Raw genomic sequence first — 13997 nt, forward strand, 5'->3', positions numbered from 1 at the left:
TTCTGCGGCGAGTGTCTCCCCAAAGCTTTTCCACCATCTACACGATACAAGTCAGGAGTGTGATGGAATACTCTCCACTTGCCTGGATGAGTGCAGCTCCAACACTCAAGAAGCTCAACAATATCCAGGACAAAGCAGCCCACTTGATTGGCACCGCATCCATCACCTTAAACATTCACTTCCTCCACCACCTATGCACCGTGGTTGCAGTGTGTACCATCTAGAAGATGCACTGCAGCAACTTGCCGAGGCTTCTTTTGCAGCACCTCCCAAACCCACGACTTCTACCGCGAAGGACAAGAACACCAGGCGCATGGGAACACCAACACCTCCAGTTTCTCCTCTAAGTCACACACCATCCTGACTTGGAACTATATCACCATTTCTTCATTGTTCCTGGGTCAAAATCCTAGAACTCCCTCCCTAACAGCACTATGGGAGTACCTTCACTGCCGGGACAGCGCCCCACTCCCCCCACCCCCCCCACAAACCTCCAGGGCCCCCTTCCCCCGGGTGAAAATACCATTGTGCCCCTTTAGCACTAACGGGGTTATAAAAAGGGAAACTTTCGCCTCCTTAATGTTCATAAAATCGGGAGCCCTGCAAATTGGGTGTAATTACCTGCTGCTTGTCCTCTAATCTAGGCTCCCTTCAAGCAAGACTCCACGAAAGGATCTCTTAAATTCCCCTGCCCCCCAAAGTCTCCATTGAACAATCTAACCTGAGTTGTCAAGACTTTTAAATTTTCCATAACTGACTGGTTGAAATATATGCAGAAGGTTAAGCTATGACCAAGGCCACTGGAAATTTGTGACCACTTTTAAAATTATAGAATTGATAAAAATTATAATGCCCCAAGAAAATCAGACTGTTCTCCCTGACACTCCCTGTTCCTACCTGACACTGATGGTTTTAAGGGAATAGAACTCTGCTGTATGTGTAAGTTGGAATTCTCATGATCGATTTGCACGATTAGATTTCCTTCATATAGAGCAGCAGTGAGGAGCAAATTGAAGATAACGGAAATAAAAATCGGGAGAGATGTAGAACAGGCTGCAGATTCTCTATCACACATTTTACACAAACTCAAAATTAACGCCAAAGACCCTAATTCCAATGAATGTATTACAAGAATATTGGATCACTGAGATTTCTCCAATAAAATCAGGAATTGGGACTCAATATAAAGATATATATATATATATATATATAATAGCTGTGAGTTTTGATTTTTTACATTGCAAAACATAGAGCTATTATACGCTGAGAAACATAAGGGAGGAGCCAATACTTTGACATTTACTGCAGGTCTTGTGAGTTTTGGAAACATTAAGGCCCTCAACATGAATGGAAACCATCCTATATAATGCCTCAAAAGCAGTGATACAGTTTTTCTTTTAACAATTGAATGAATTTGCTCTGCTTTCTTAGGCCTGTAATAACTATAGTAGACAGCATTTGCACATACCACTTTCTGGTCTGGCATGAACTGTTTCACATCTCCATTGAAGAATGTGATGGTGACAGATTGTTCATCTGCACTGACCTCCTTTCTTGTGCCATTCCGAAAGGTAATGATTCGATTTCCATTTGTCAGGAACTGTTCCAACTGGAAGTAAAAAAGATAGGTGTTCACCTCAACATAGTAGGTAATCATGTGCACCTTTCCTCATCTTTGACATAATTATTATGAAGATGTTGTAAATTTGAATTACAATTTGTGGTTGTATTTTTGTAACCGAATATTATATATAAAAGTTATTAAAACTAGCTGAATATTTTGATATAAGGAACTATCATGCAAGCAGTACCATTTGAATTTAAAAAATCATGCACAATAACTGGTATGCACCAACTGGTATGGCTTCAAATGATCCACAAACCCATTTAGATTACAAATCAACAAATGCCTTTTTTCTAGCTAAGAAAAATAAGAATTGGTAACAGTCCAGCTCTCATTTGTTATTCAAACATTGTGAAACAAAAGCCCCAATTTTAATCTAACCTACTCAGCGGGAACACGGCAGATTCAAGTCAGGTCCTACACCCTGCCGGATTTTATGCTCTATTGAAGTCACTGAGAGGGGTGTAAAATGGGCATCTGTCCCCACTGGACGGGTTAGGTTATAATTGGGACTATAATCCAAATAGCTAGGTTATCTGCACTTAATATGCCATATTAGATGGCTTGATAATAAGGCAATTGGACAATTATCCTGCCAATCAAAATGTATAATATATATGTATATTATATTGAATTGTATAAGAATATTAGTGTGGAATAAAATACTAATTTGGTCTAACAGGCTCACTCTTTCCAATAGACAATTTACACTATTTTGCATTCTATCCACCATAGTTAATATCCCAAGCAGGATGAGTAACCACATTGTGGGATTATGAGCTTACGAATGCTTAAAATGTTCATCCGGAATTCCTCTTTTTACTATTTAATGGGTATGGAAACATATTAAAAATATGGGTTTACACATCCATTAAAATAGCAACAAGAGAAATATCAGATAAACAAGTAAGCATTTGTCCACTAATGTCCGACTGCATAATTTCAGGACTCACAAGTACAGATACCACAAGTTACTCATCCTCCTTATTTTGACCAAATACTTCAATGGACAATCAATAATCGCACTCACATTCCATTTCCTTTTCCACCTCTGCGAATAGAAATATCTTCACGAACTGGGCAACCCCAACACCAAAAATATTAGTGGTGTCGCCCTTTATATGGTTGGAAAGGGGAGTGGGGAAGGGGCAGACGAGAGATACCCGATTGTGTCCCCCTGGCCCCACATTAGTATCAACCTATGTAAAATAGGATCTTTTCATCGTGCACATTTCATGTTCAACTATGCACTACAAATGGACCGGAGCAGCAGCAAGAAGAGGAGTGGCGGCACAGATACAGTTGGAGAGAAGGCCTCAGTCAGAGCAGACCTGAGCAGCAGCACAAGGAGGTGCAGATGCACAGATACAGTTGGAGAGATGGCCTCAGTCAGAGCAGACCTGAGCGGCAGCATGAGGAGGTGCAGGAGCACACATACAGTTGGAGAGATGGCCTCAGTCAGAGCAGACCTGAGTGGCAGCATGAGTAGGTGCAGGCGCACAGATACAGTTGGAGAGATGGCCTCAGTCAGAGCAGACCTGAGTGGCAGCATGAGGAGGTGCAGGCGCACAAATACAGTTTGAGAGAAGGCCTCGGGCAGAGCAGACCTGAGCAGCAGCATGAGTAGGTGCAGGCGCACAGATACAGTTGGAGAGAAGGCCTTGGGCAGAGCAGACCTGAGCAGCAGCATGAGTAGGTGCAGGCGCACAGATACAGTTGGAGAGAAGGCCTCGGGCAGAGCAGACCTGAGCAGCAGCACGAGGAGGTGCAGGCGCACAGATACAATTGGAGAGAAGGCCTCAGTCAGAGCAAACCTGAGCGTCAGCAAGAGGAGGAGTAGCGGCACATTTGAATTCCAAAACAACAACAAAAATCAAGGAGTGACGTCACAGGACAGCAGGTAGGCGATTGGTTGGTGTGTAAATATTACAGTTCTTTTGCTCTCTAGGTTAGGTAAGTGGATTAAATTCAGAACTCGGAATGTATTAACTACCATAACTTTACTGAATTAATAACTTAAACTAAATTAATGAATTAAAACTAAAAATTATAACTAAAAATAATCGTTCAAATAAGAACTGTAACAAATTAAATAAATAAAATAAGATTAGACAGAGATGACGTCTCGTAACTGCAGCATGTGGGAGTTGGTGGAGACCAGCGAGATCCCGAGCAACCACATCTGCAGGAAAGGTCTGCTCCTGTTCCGAGGTACTGCCACTTTCCTCTCCCCAGTCTCTGGAGTGGGACTTGAACCCACGACCTATCTGACTCAGAGGCGAGGGTACTGCCCACTGAGCCACCGCTGATACTTAAAATAATTAAATATTTATTTCTTTTTACTAAAGACTGAAATGCTTCTTTCTTTATACTACAGAATGAAATGTTTATATCTTGTGAATACTGCATTTAAAATCTTTTTTATTGCTCAGTTACCTTGCCATCTGGGTATTGGACTTCCTCTCTGACATCGCCACATGTAACTTCACTCTTAAAATAAGTAGACTCTCTTCTTGATGAAACAGAGCTTGGCCGTGCAACCTGCAAAATCAAAACCAGTTCCTTACAGCTAGCTAAAACAGACCACAGCGGTAGGAGCTCTGCACAAAAGGCAAACAATAACTAAGGATTCCACAGAGAAAGCTGCAGATAGGTTACAGCACTGAATGAGGACCCTGGTTGTGGAATAAAATCATTGGAAAGCCATTATCAGAGAGACACTACTGAACACCTATCCCTTGTCACTCCTCCCATTGTACACTATTTTCATGTAAATAAATTCTCTGCAGTGTTTTAAGGACTTTGCTTTTACTACGTTAGCAGTGATGCCATATTTTGAAAGTTCAAGTTTACCAGGGATAACATGTACTACAAACTGATCAGCACACAGGTGCTTAAATGCAAACTTGGTAAAGTTAATGGTGACATTTCTTTTCGATAATTTGATGAACCATTTTGAATATAATTATGCTGACACCATTTTATTCATTCATTACACTTACATATCAGACATAGATTTTAAAAAGACAAATAAATGTGTGTACATGAAAAAAGGACTGACCACAAGTTCCCTGCAATGTACTGTTTTTACTTTATGTACAAACAGTAGGAAGCAAAATGTGCTTCAGGAGCATTTTCCAGCTGCAAAAGTTGCTGAATTGAAAGAAACTGCAGAAAGAAAATTTCTTGCAGGAAGTTTTATTCTGGCCCAATCTGATGCACACATACTTAACTCCGAAACAACATCTCCTGCACATGTGGGCCCCAAGTTTCCACATGATTTGCTCCTGATTTTTAGGAGCAACTGGTGTAGAACGGAGTATCTTAGAAATCGGAATTCTCGTCATTTAGTTTGCTCCAGTTCTAGTCAGTTAAAACAGTTTCACTTTGGAACAGAATTTTTTTTTCAAAAGGGGGCGTGTCCGGCCACTTACGCCTGTTTTCAAAGTTTCGTCAGTGAAAACTTACTCCAAACTAACTTAGATTGGAGTAAGTGAAGATTTTTGTACGCTCGAAAAAACCTTGTCTACACTTTAGAAAATCAGGCGTAGGTTACAAATCAGGCGTAGGGAATGGTCGGGGGGGGGGTTTAAAGGGAAGTTTACAAACATTAAACACTTCAGTTTTACAAATAAAGAGCCATCATCAATAATAAATGATAAATACATCAATAAATCAACCAATAAATCAATCAAAAAAAATTAATAAGAAATAATTTTTTTTTTAAATCAATAAATAAAACATTTTCTACTTACCGGCTGCAGCACCGGGAGCCCTCCAACAGCGTGCTGGGATGCCCCCCCCCCAGTGTGTCTCTGTCAGTGTCTCTATCTCTCTGTCTGTCTGTGTGTTTCTCTCATTCTCTGTCTGTCAGTGTCTGTGTTTCTGACAGCGAGGGGAGGAGGGGGGTAGAGGGAGAGAGGGGGGGAGCAGAGGGAGGGGAGGGGGAGGGATGGGGGAGAAGGGGGAGGGATGGGGGAGGGATGGGGAGAAGGGGGAGGGGGAGAAGGGGGAAGGGATAAAGGGGAGAAGGGAGAGAAAGGAGATGAGGGGAAAGGAGATGGGGGGGAAGGAGATGGTGGGGGGGAAAGGAGATGGGGGGAAGGAGATGGGGGGAAAGGAGATGGGGGGGAAAGGAGATGGGGGGAAAGGAGATGGGGGGAAGGAGATGGGGGGGTAGGAGATTGGGGGGAAGGAGATTGGGGGGGAGAAGGAGATTGGGAGGGGGGAAGGAGATTGGTGGGGGGGGGGAAAGGAGAAGGGGGAGGGAGGCTGAATGGGCCGGGCCCGAGACTTCGGGCAGGGCCCGTCCCCAGCACTAGATCTACAGGTAGGTGACGTTGGGTCGGGTCGGGGGGAGCGCGGGTTGGGGGGGTGGTGGGAGGGAGGTCGGTTCGGTTCGGATCGGGGGGAGGGAGGGAGAGGGAGGTCAGGTCGGATCCAGTCCGGGGGCGTGGGGGGGCAGGGGGAGCGGGAGTCGGGTCGGGGTCGGGTCGGGTCCGGAGGCGGGGGCGGGGAAGCGGGAGTTGGGTCGGTGTCGGTGTCGGGTCCGGTCCGGAGGCGGGGGCGGGGGGGGGGGGGCGCGCGGGAGTTGGGTCGGGTCCAGTCCGGGGGTTCCGGTCCGGGGGCAGGGGGAAGCGGGAGTCAGGTCGGTGTCAGGTCCGGTCCGGGGGCGGTGGTGGGGGGGGAAGCGGGAGTCAGGTCAGTGTCGGGTCGGGTCCGGAGGCGGGAAGCGGGAGTTGAGTCGGGCCGGGAGGAAGCAGGAGCTGGCCGTGGGAGGAGCCTTATTCACGCAGCCCCAGTGAGGCCATTCGGCCAGGGCTAGGGGCTGCGTGCTTCGGCCCCTCCCACACAGTTTCGGGCGCCTGGAGCTACTGCACATGCGCGCCCACTGTAGCGCGCATGTGCAGAGGTCCCGGCACTGTTTTCAGCGCAGGGACCTGGCTCCGCCCCCTACAGCTCGTGCTGCGCTGCGCCGAGGGCCAGAGGACCTGCAGGGAGCTGGAGAATCTGGAGGTTTTTTTTAGGCACACTTTGTGGCGCGAAAATCGGGCGTCCAGGTCGGTACTGCGCCGTTCTAGGCGCGGCTCGAAACTTGGGCCCATTGTTTGTACCTGACGAATGTTTAGTGTAATACTGCAGATTGATTCAGAATTAAATGATTCATTCTATTAAGGATAGCAACATTAGTGACAATAAAAAATACAAACCTTCTGTTCAAGGTCAAAAACTATTTGTTTACCATCCAGTGGGGTCTTCCTTCCACTTGGGGTTGCACTGCGACTTCTGCGGCCTGAAGGAGGTCTCTCTTGTGATCTGGAGACTGTTTCAGCTGCACCTCTGTTCAAAGCCTTTGCTTCCTGTATCTGTGTGAAAAATGTGCAAAATAATTAATCAAAGACAACTCCCTCTCAAAACACATACTTGCTCAATGAAGCAATTACAAAAGCAGATTACTTTTAGTTTAATCATTAGTTGCCCATTTTATTGGCAATACTCTGTTTCCTTTTAGTAAGACAGCAAGAGGTTGTTGCAGAAACAATTTGTGCACTGAACAACTGCAGTTCCAATGATCTATGAACCTCAAACAAACAATACCACAAATGAATCTAAAAACTCGAGTTATCACCATAATGTTAAAACGCAAGTAGGTAGGTGAGCTATCAATCTGGCACAGAATTAATTTAGTGTTGAATTGAAAGTTGTGCCTTCTATTCAATTTATACTACGGGGTTTAGACAAATGGAAGGGTCTACTTTCCAATGTGGCACTTTGGTGATGGGAACAATATGCATTCGGTTGTGCATCCACCTATGCTTGGCACAGTCATTCCTGCCACAACTTCCAGTTTCAGATCATTATTGTTAAGCTCATAATAAAGTAATTCAACTGAGTACTGTAGACAATGAGTAAGTGTGACCTTAGCTCCTTTATTCAAACTCCAGAGTGCTGGTACAGCATGGGAGGCCTGCTTATATACAGTGCTCCCAAAGGATGCTGGGATCCCTTGGGAATCCAACAGGTAAGCCCTCTAGTAGCAATATGATACAGGTTGCCTAGGGTTGCATACATAACATCACTCGCTCCCAAAGTCAATAGTACACTTGTTTACAGGGTGAGACAATCTGGGGCTTGTAAAGTCCTGTCCCCTCAGTACAGATTCACACGAGGCATGTAGTGCAGTCAAGGTCACTCTGGACCTGCACCTTTATTTCACAGCTCTGGAATGCTGCACTTGCCTGAGACCTGTCCTGATATACCTGTCTCTTGCAAGTGCACCCCTGGTGGTAAGGTATGCTGGTGGTTACAGGTCATATCTTATTACAGTCATGTATAGCATGTTAGGATACAGTTATATATAATAATGTAAGATACATGACAGGGCTTTTCGCTCCCTTGTCGATCGTCGCGGTACAAATGCGGGTGTGGGTGAATTGGTTGGTTCTTCGCTGGGCTGCTGGGCAGCTGGCCTTGCTGGGTTGCTGGGGATGGTGAGTTCAGCTTCATGGTCAACCGTGATGACGGTTGCCACTTGTGTGTGTGTTGGAGGGTCGAAGTTGGTAGTGTCCTCTTTGGGTTGCTCGTGGCTGTTTGTAAATCATAGTTTGGTTTGGTCCAAATGCTTTCTGCAAGTTAGTCCATTGGCAAGTTTGACCTGAAACACCCTACTCCCTTCTTTGGCTATGACGGTGCCAGCAAGCCATTTGGGACCATGTCCATAGTTGAGTACAATTACAGGGTCATTGACTTCAATATCGCGTGACATGTTTGCACGACCATGGTACATGCTTTGTTGATACCGCCTGCCCTCCACGTGCTCATGGAGATCAGGGTGGACAAGAGAGAGCCTTGTTTTGAGCGCTCTTTTCATGAGCAGCTCGGCTGGGGGAACCCAGTGAGCGAGTGCGGTCTGATGCGGTAGCTGAGCAGGACTCGGGACAGGTGGGTCTGCAGGGAGCCTTCCGACACGCATTTCAAGCTTTGCTTGATGAGTTGGACTGCCCGTTCTGCCTGGCCGTTGGATGCGGGCTTGAACGGGGCAGATGTGACGTGCTTGATCCCATTGCGGGTCATGAATTCCTTGAATTCAGCACTGGTGAAGCATGCCCATTGTCGCTGACAAGGACATCAGGCAGGCTGTGCGTGGCGAACATGGCTCATAGGCTTTCGATAGTGGCAGTGGATGTGCTTACAGACATTATTACACATTCAATCCATTTTGAATAAGCATCCACAACAACCAAAAACATTTTGCCAAGAAACGGGCCCGCAAAATCAAAGTGGATCCTAGACTACGGTTTGGAGGGCCATGACCACAAACTTAACAGTGCCTCTCTGGGTGCATTGCTCAGTTGAGAGCATGTGTTGCATTGGCGCACGCATGATTCTAAATCTGAGTTGATGCCGGGCCACCACACATGTCGATCTGGCTATAGCTTTCATCATTACTATGCCTAGGTGGGCACTGTATAGGTCGCGTATGAACGTTTCCCTGCCTTTCTTAGGCAATACCACGCGATTACCCCACGAAAGACAGTCCGCCTGTATGGACATTTTGTCTTTGCGCCGCTGGAACGGCTTGATCTCTTCATGCATCTCCGCTGGGACGCTGGACCAGCTCCCATGGAGGACCCAGTTTTTTACAAGTAAAGGATACTGGCTGGTCCAGGTCCTGATCTGGTGGGCTGTAACGGGTGACTTTTCGTTTTCAAATTCATCCATCACCAAGAACAAGTCTGCAGACTGTGCCATTTCCACCCCGGTGGTGGGCAATGGTAGCCAACTGAGAGCATCAGCGCAGTTCTCTGTGCCTGGTCTGTGGCGGATTACATAGTTGTATGCAGACAGCGTGAGCACCCATCTTTGGATGCAGGCAGAGGCATTATTGTGTTCCTAACACAGATGAGACTGCAGACAGGGAGGTTAAAATAACAGTGACCGCAGTCTTTATTAAGACACTCCAGAATGAGGAACAGGCCTTAGGGGACGGCTTATATACAGTGCTCCCAAGGGATGCTGGGATCCCTTGGGACTTCAGGGGATGCGCTCCTTGGTGGTAGAACATGGGAGTGCATGCTTTACAGATCCACAACATCACTCCCTCCCAAAGTCAAAGTGAAAACTATTTACAAGGTGAGGAGGTCGGGAGCCTTTCTTTGCCTGATGGACCGCCTCGGTACAAATATCTGTTCTGGTGTGTTGGCTGTGCCCTCGCTGGGCTTGCGTGTTGTTGGCCCTGCAGGGCTGCTGGGTGAGCCTGGCCTTGCTGGGCTGTTGGGCGTGATGGGTTCAATTTCCTGGTCCGGGGTGGTGTCGTTGATCCTTTGGGTGTGTGTTGTGGGCTCGAAAAAGGTGGTGTCTGCTGTGGGTTGTTCAGGGCAGTCTGTGAACCGCAGCCTCGTTTGGTCCAGGTGCTTTCTGCAAATTTGTCCATTGTCTAGTTTGACTACAAACACCCTACTCCCTTCTTTAGCTATCACCGTGCCCGGGATCCACTTGGGACCATGTCCATAGTTTAGCACATACACAGGGTCATTCAGATCAATTTCCCATGACACAGTGGCGCGACCATCGTTTACATTTTGTTGCTGCCGCCTGCTCTCTACCTGATCATGCAGGTTGGGGTGAACCAGCGAGACTCTGGTTTTAAGTGTCCTTTTCATGAGTAGCTCAGCCGGGGGCACCCCTGTGAGCGAGTGGGGTCTCGTGCAGTAGCTGAACAGTACTCGGGACAGGCAGGTTTGGAGTGAGCCTTCTGTGACTCATTTAAGGCTCTGTTTGATTGTTTGTATTGCCCGCTCTGCCTGCCCATTTGAAGCTGGTTTAAACGGGGCTGAGGTGACATGTTTGATCCCATTGCGGGTCATGAATTCTTTAAATTCGGTACTGGTGAAACATGGCCCGTTGTCACTGACTAGTATGTCAGGCAGGCCGTGGGTGGCAAATATAGCCCTCAGGCTTTCAATGTTGGCAGTGGCGGTGCTTCCCGACATTATTTCACATTCAATCCATTTTGAAAAAGCATCCACCACCACCAGGAACATTTTACCGAGAAACGGGCCCGCATAGTCGACATGGATCCTTGACCATGGTCTGGAGAGCCAGGACCACAAACTTAGTGGTGCCTCTCTGGGCGCGTTGCTCAACTGAGCACACACGCTGCATTGCCGTACACAGGACTTTAAGTCAGAGTCGATACCGGGCCACCACACGTGGGATCTGGCTCTCGCTTTCATCATTACTATACCCGGGTGTGTGCTGTGGAGATCCGAGATGAACATCTCCCTGCCCTTTTTTTGGTAGCACTACGTGGTTACCCCACAACAGGCAGTCTGCCTGAATGGACAGCTTGTCCTTTCGCCGCTGGAACGGCTTGATTAGCTCTTGCATTTCAACGGGGATGCTGGCCCAGCTCCCATGCAGTATACAGTTTTTTTTACTAGGAACAGCAGAGGATCTTGGCTGGTCCGAGTCCTAATCTGGGAGGCCGTGACAGGTGCTTCCATGACCATCAACAAGTCTGCGGGCTGCGCCACCATCAACAAGTTTGCAGGCTGCGCCATTTCCACCCCCGTGGTGGGCAATGGTAGCCGACTGAGAGCATCCGCACAGTTCCCGGTGCCTGGCCTGTGGCGGATGGTATAGTTATACGCTGATAGTGCAAGTGCCCACCTTTGTATGCGGGCTGAGGCATTAGTATTTATCCCCTTGTTTTCAACGAACAGGGATATGAGGGGCTTGTGATCGGTTTCCAGCTCAAATTTGAGGCCAAACAGATACTGGTGCATTTTTTTCACCCTGTAAATGCATGCCAAAGCTTCTTTTTCAATCATGCTGTCGGCCTTTTCGGCCTTGGACAAACTCCTGGGCACATAGGCGACCGGTTGAATGTTCCCGATTCGTTAGCTTGTTGTAACACATACCCGACCCCGTATAAAGATGCATCACAAGCTAGCACTAAACGTTTACATGGGTTATACAGAACAAACAGTTTGTTGGAACATAACAGATTTCTGGCTTTCTCAAAAGCAGCCTCTTGTGATTTCCCCCATACCCAGTCGTCTCCCTTATGTAGTAACACATGTCGGGGTTCTGACAAGGTGCTTAACCCGGGTAGGAAATTACCAAAATAGTTGAAGAGTCCCAGGAACGACCACAGCTCCGTCACGTTCTGTGGTCTCAGTGCATTCTTGATGGCCTCCGTTTTGGCGTCGGTGGGTCTGATGCCGTCTGCCGCAACTCTTCTCCCGAAGAACTCGACCTCTGGTGCCAGGAAAACACACTTTTGAGCATTTCAACCTGAGTCCCAAGTGACCTAGCCGACTTAGAACCTCTTCCAGGTACTTCAAGTGTTCGATGGTGTCCCAACCAGTATGTCGTCCTGGAAAACCATGGTACGCAGAACCGACTTTGGCAGGCTCTTCATGTTCCTTTGGAAAATTGCCGCGGCTGATCTAATCCCAAACGGGCATATATTGTAGATGAACAGACCTTTGTGCATGTTGATGCAGGTGAGGCCTTTCGAAGATTCCGCCAGTTCCTGCGTCATGTAGGTCGAGGTCAGGTCCAATTTGGTGAATGTCTTTCCTCCAGTCAGGGTCGCAAATAGGTCGTCTGCCTTGGGTAGCGGGTACTGATCCTGTAGCGAAAAACGGTTAATCGTTACTTTATAGTCCCCACAAATTCTGACCGTGCGACTGCCTTTGAGAAGCGGAACAATCGGGCTGGCCCACTCGTTGAACTCCACCGGCGCGATGATGCCTTCTCGCTGCTGCCTGTCCAGCTCAATATCCACTTTCTCTTGCACCATATATGGCACCGCCCGTGCCTTGTGGTGGATAGGTCGTGTACTGGGAAGCAAGTGGATCTGCACTTTTGCCCCCGAGAAACTTCCATTGCCCGACTCAAACAACGACGGAAACTTGCTCAGAACCTGGGCACATGAGGCGTCGTCGACGGATGAGAGCGCTCGGACGTCGTCCCAGTTCCAGCGAATTTTTCCCAGCCAGCTTCTGCTGAACAGTGTGGGGCCATCTCCTGGTACAATCCATACTGGGAGTTCGTGCACTGCTCCATCAAAGGAGACTTTTACTGCTGCGCTGCCAATTACAGGGATCAGCTCTTTAGTGTAATTTCTCAGCTTGGTGTGAATAGGGCTCAGCTTGGGCCTGGGTGCCTTGTTGCACCACAGCCTGTCGAAGGCTTTTTTACTCATGATAGCCTGACTCGCATCCGTGTCCAGTTCCATGGATACAGGAATTCCGTTCAGTTCAACTTTTAACATGATCGGAGGACATTCCGTGGTGAAGGTGTGTACCCTGTACACTTCTGCCTCCTCGGTTCGAGTCTCTAGTTCAACCTGATCCACCATGAATCGATTCTCCTCTGCAACGTGGTGGTTACAGGATTTGAAGTTCATCTGCACATTCGCTGGCGGTGTCCCATTGTTCCACAGCCTTTGCACACATAATGTTTGAAGCGGCATTGATGGGCTCGATGATCACTTCCACAGCGCCAACAAGGTGTTAACTGCCTCGCATTAACAATTGATGATGGACTCTGGGTCATCTGAGGTCATGCAGCTGCCGGCATGTACGTTCTGCCATATGCATTCCTGCCTGAAAACGATGTTACTTTGTGTACAGTACTAGCCGAAACCTCTTTATGCAGCAAAATTTGTTTGGTGTTATCGCTGGTGGACATAAATGCCTGGGCTATCGTTATGGCTTTGCTCAGATTCGGTGTTTCAACAGTTAATAGTTTGCGAAGGATAAACTCATGGCCAATGTCAAGCACAAAAAAGTCTCTTAGCATTTGCTCAAGGAATCCATTGAATTCGCAATGTCCTGCAAGGTACCTCAGTTCGGCAACATAGCTCGCCACTTCCTGGCCTTCAGACCGTTGACATGTGTAGAATCGATACCTTGCCATCAAAACGCTTTCCTTCGGATTTAGGTGCTCCTGGACCAGTGTACACAGTTCTTCATAGGATTTGGTTGTTGGTTTCACCGGAACTAGAAGATTCTTCATGAGGCCATAGGTTGTTGCCCCACAGACGGTAAGGAAGATCGCCCTTCCTTTGGCAGCGTTCTCGTCCCCTTCCAGCTCGTTGGCCACGAAGTATTGGTCGAGTCGCTCCATGAAGGCCTCCCAATCATCCCCTTCTGAGAATTTCTCCAGGATACCAACAATTCTTTGCATTTTCGCGTGGTTGTTCGTTATCTCGTCGCCAGTTGTTAAGCTCATAATAAAGTAATGCAACTGAGTACTGTTGACAATGAGTAAGTGTGACCTTAGCTCCTTTATTCAAACTCCAGAGTGCTGGTACAGCATGGAAGGCCTGCTGATATACAGTGCTCCCAAGAGATACTGG

General features: G+C 47.5%; 1 protein-coding gene across 1 annotated transcript in view; it reads right to left on the reverse strand.

The window, feature by feature from the left end:
* LOC139273939 (centromere protein J-like) overlaps positions 1 to 13997 on the reverse strand; it is a 216393-nt gene that overhangs the window by 30742 nt on the left and 171654 nt on the right. Inside the window, exons 12-14 of the mRNA XM_070891010.1 lie at positions 6835 to 6990; positions 4061 to 4165; positions 1469 to 1609 (exon numbers count right to left, since the gene is read on the reverse strand). Of these exons, the coding sequence (XP_070747111.1) occupies positions 1469 to 1609; positions 4061 to 4165; positions 6835 to 6990 (402 nt within the window). The remainder of the gene's footprint in view (positions 1 to 1468; positions 1610 to 4060; positions 4166 to 6834; positions 6991 to 13997) is intronic.

Source organism: Pristiophorus japonicus, chromosome 9 (assembly GCF_044704955.1).
Source record: "Pristiophorus japonicus isolate sPriJap1 chromosome 9, sPriJap1.hap1, whole genome shotgun sequence".
Classification (NCBI taxonomy): Eukaryota; Metazoa; Chordata; class Chondrichthyes; family Pristiophoridae; genus Pristiophorus; species Pristiophorus japonicus.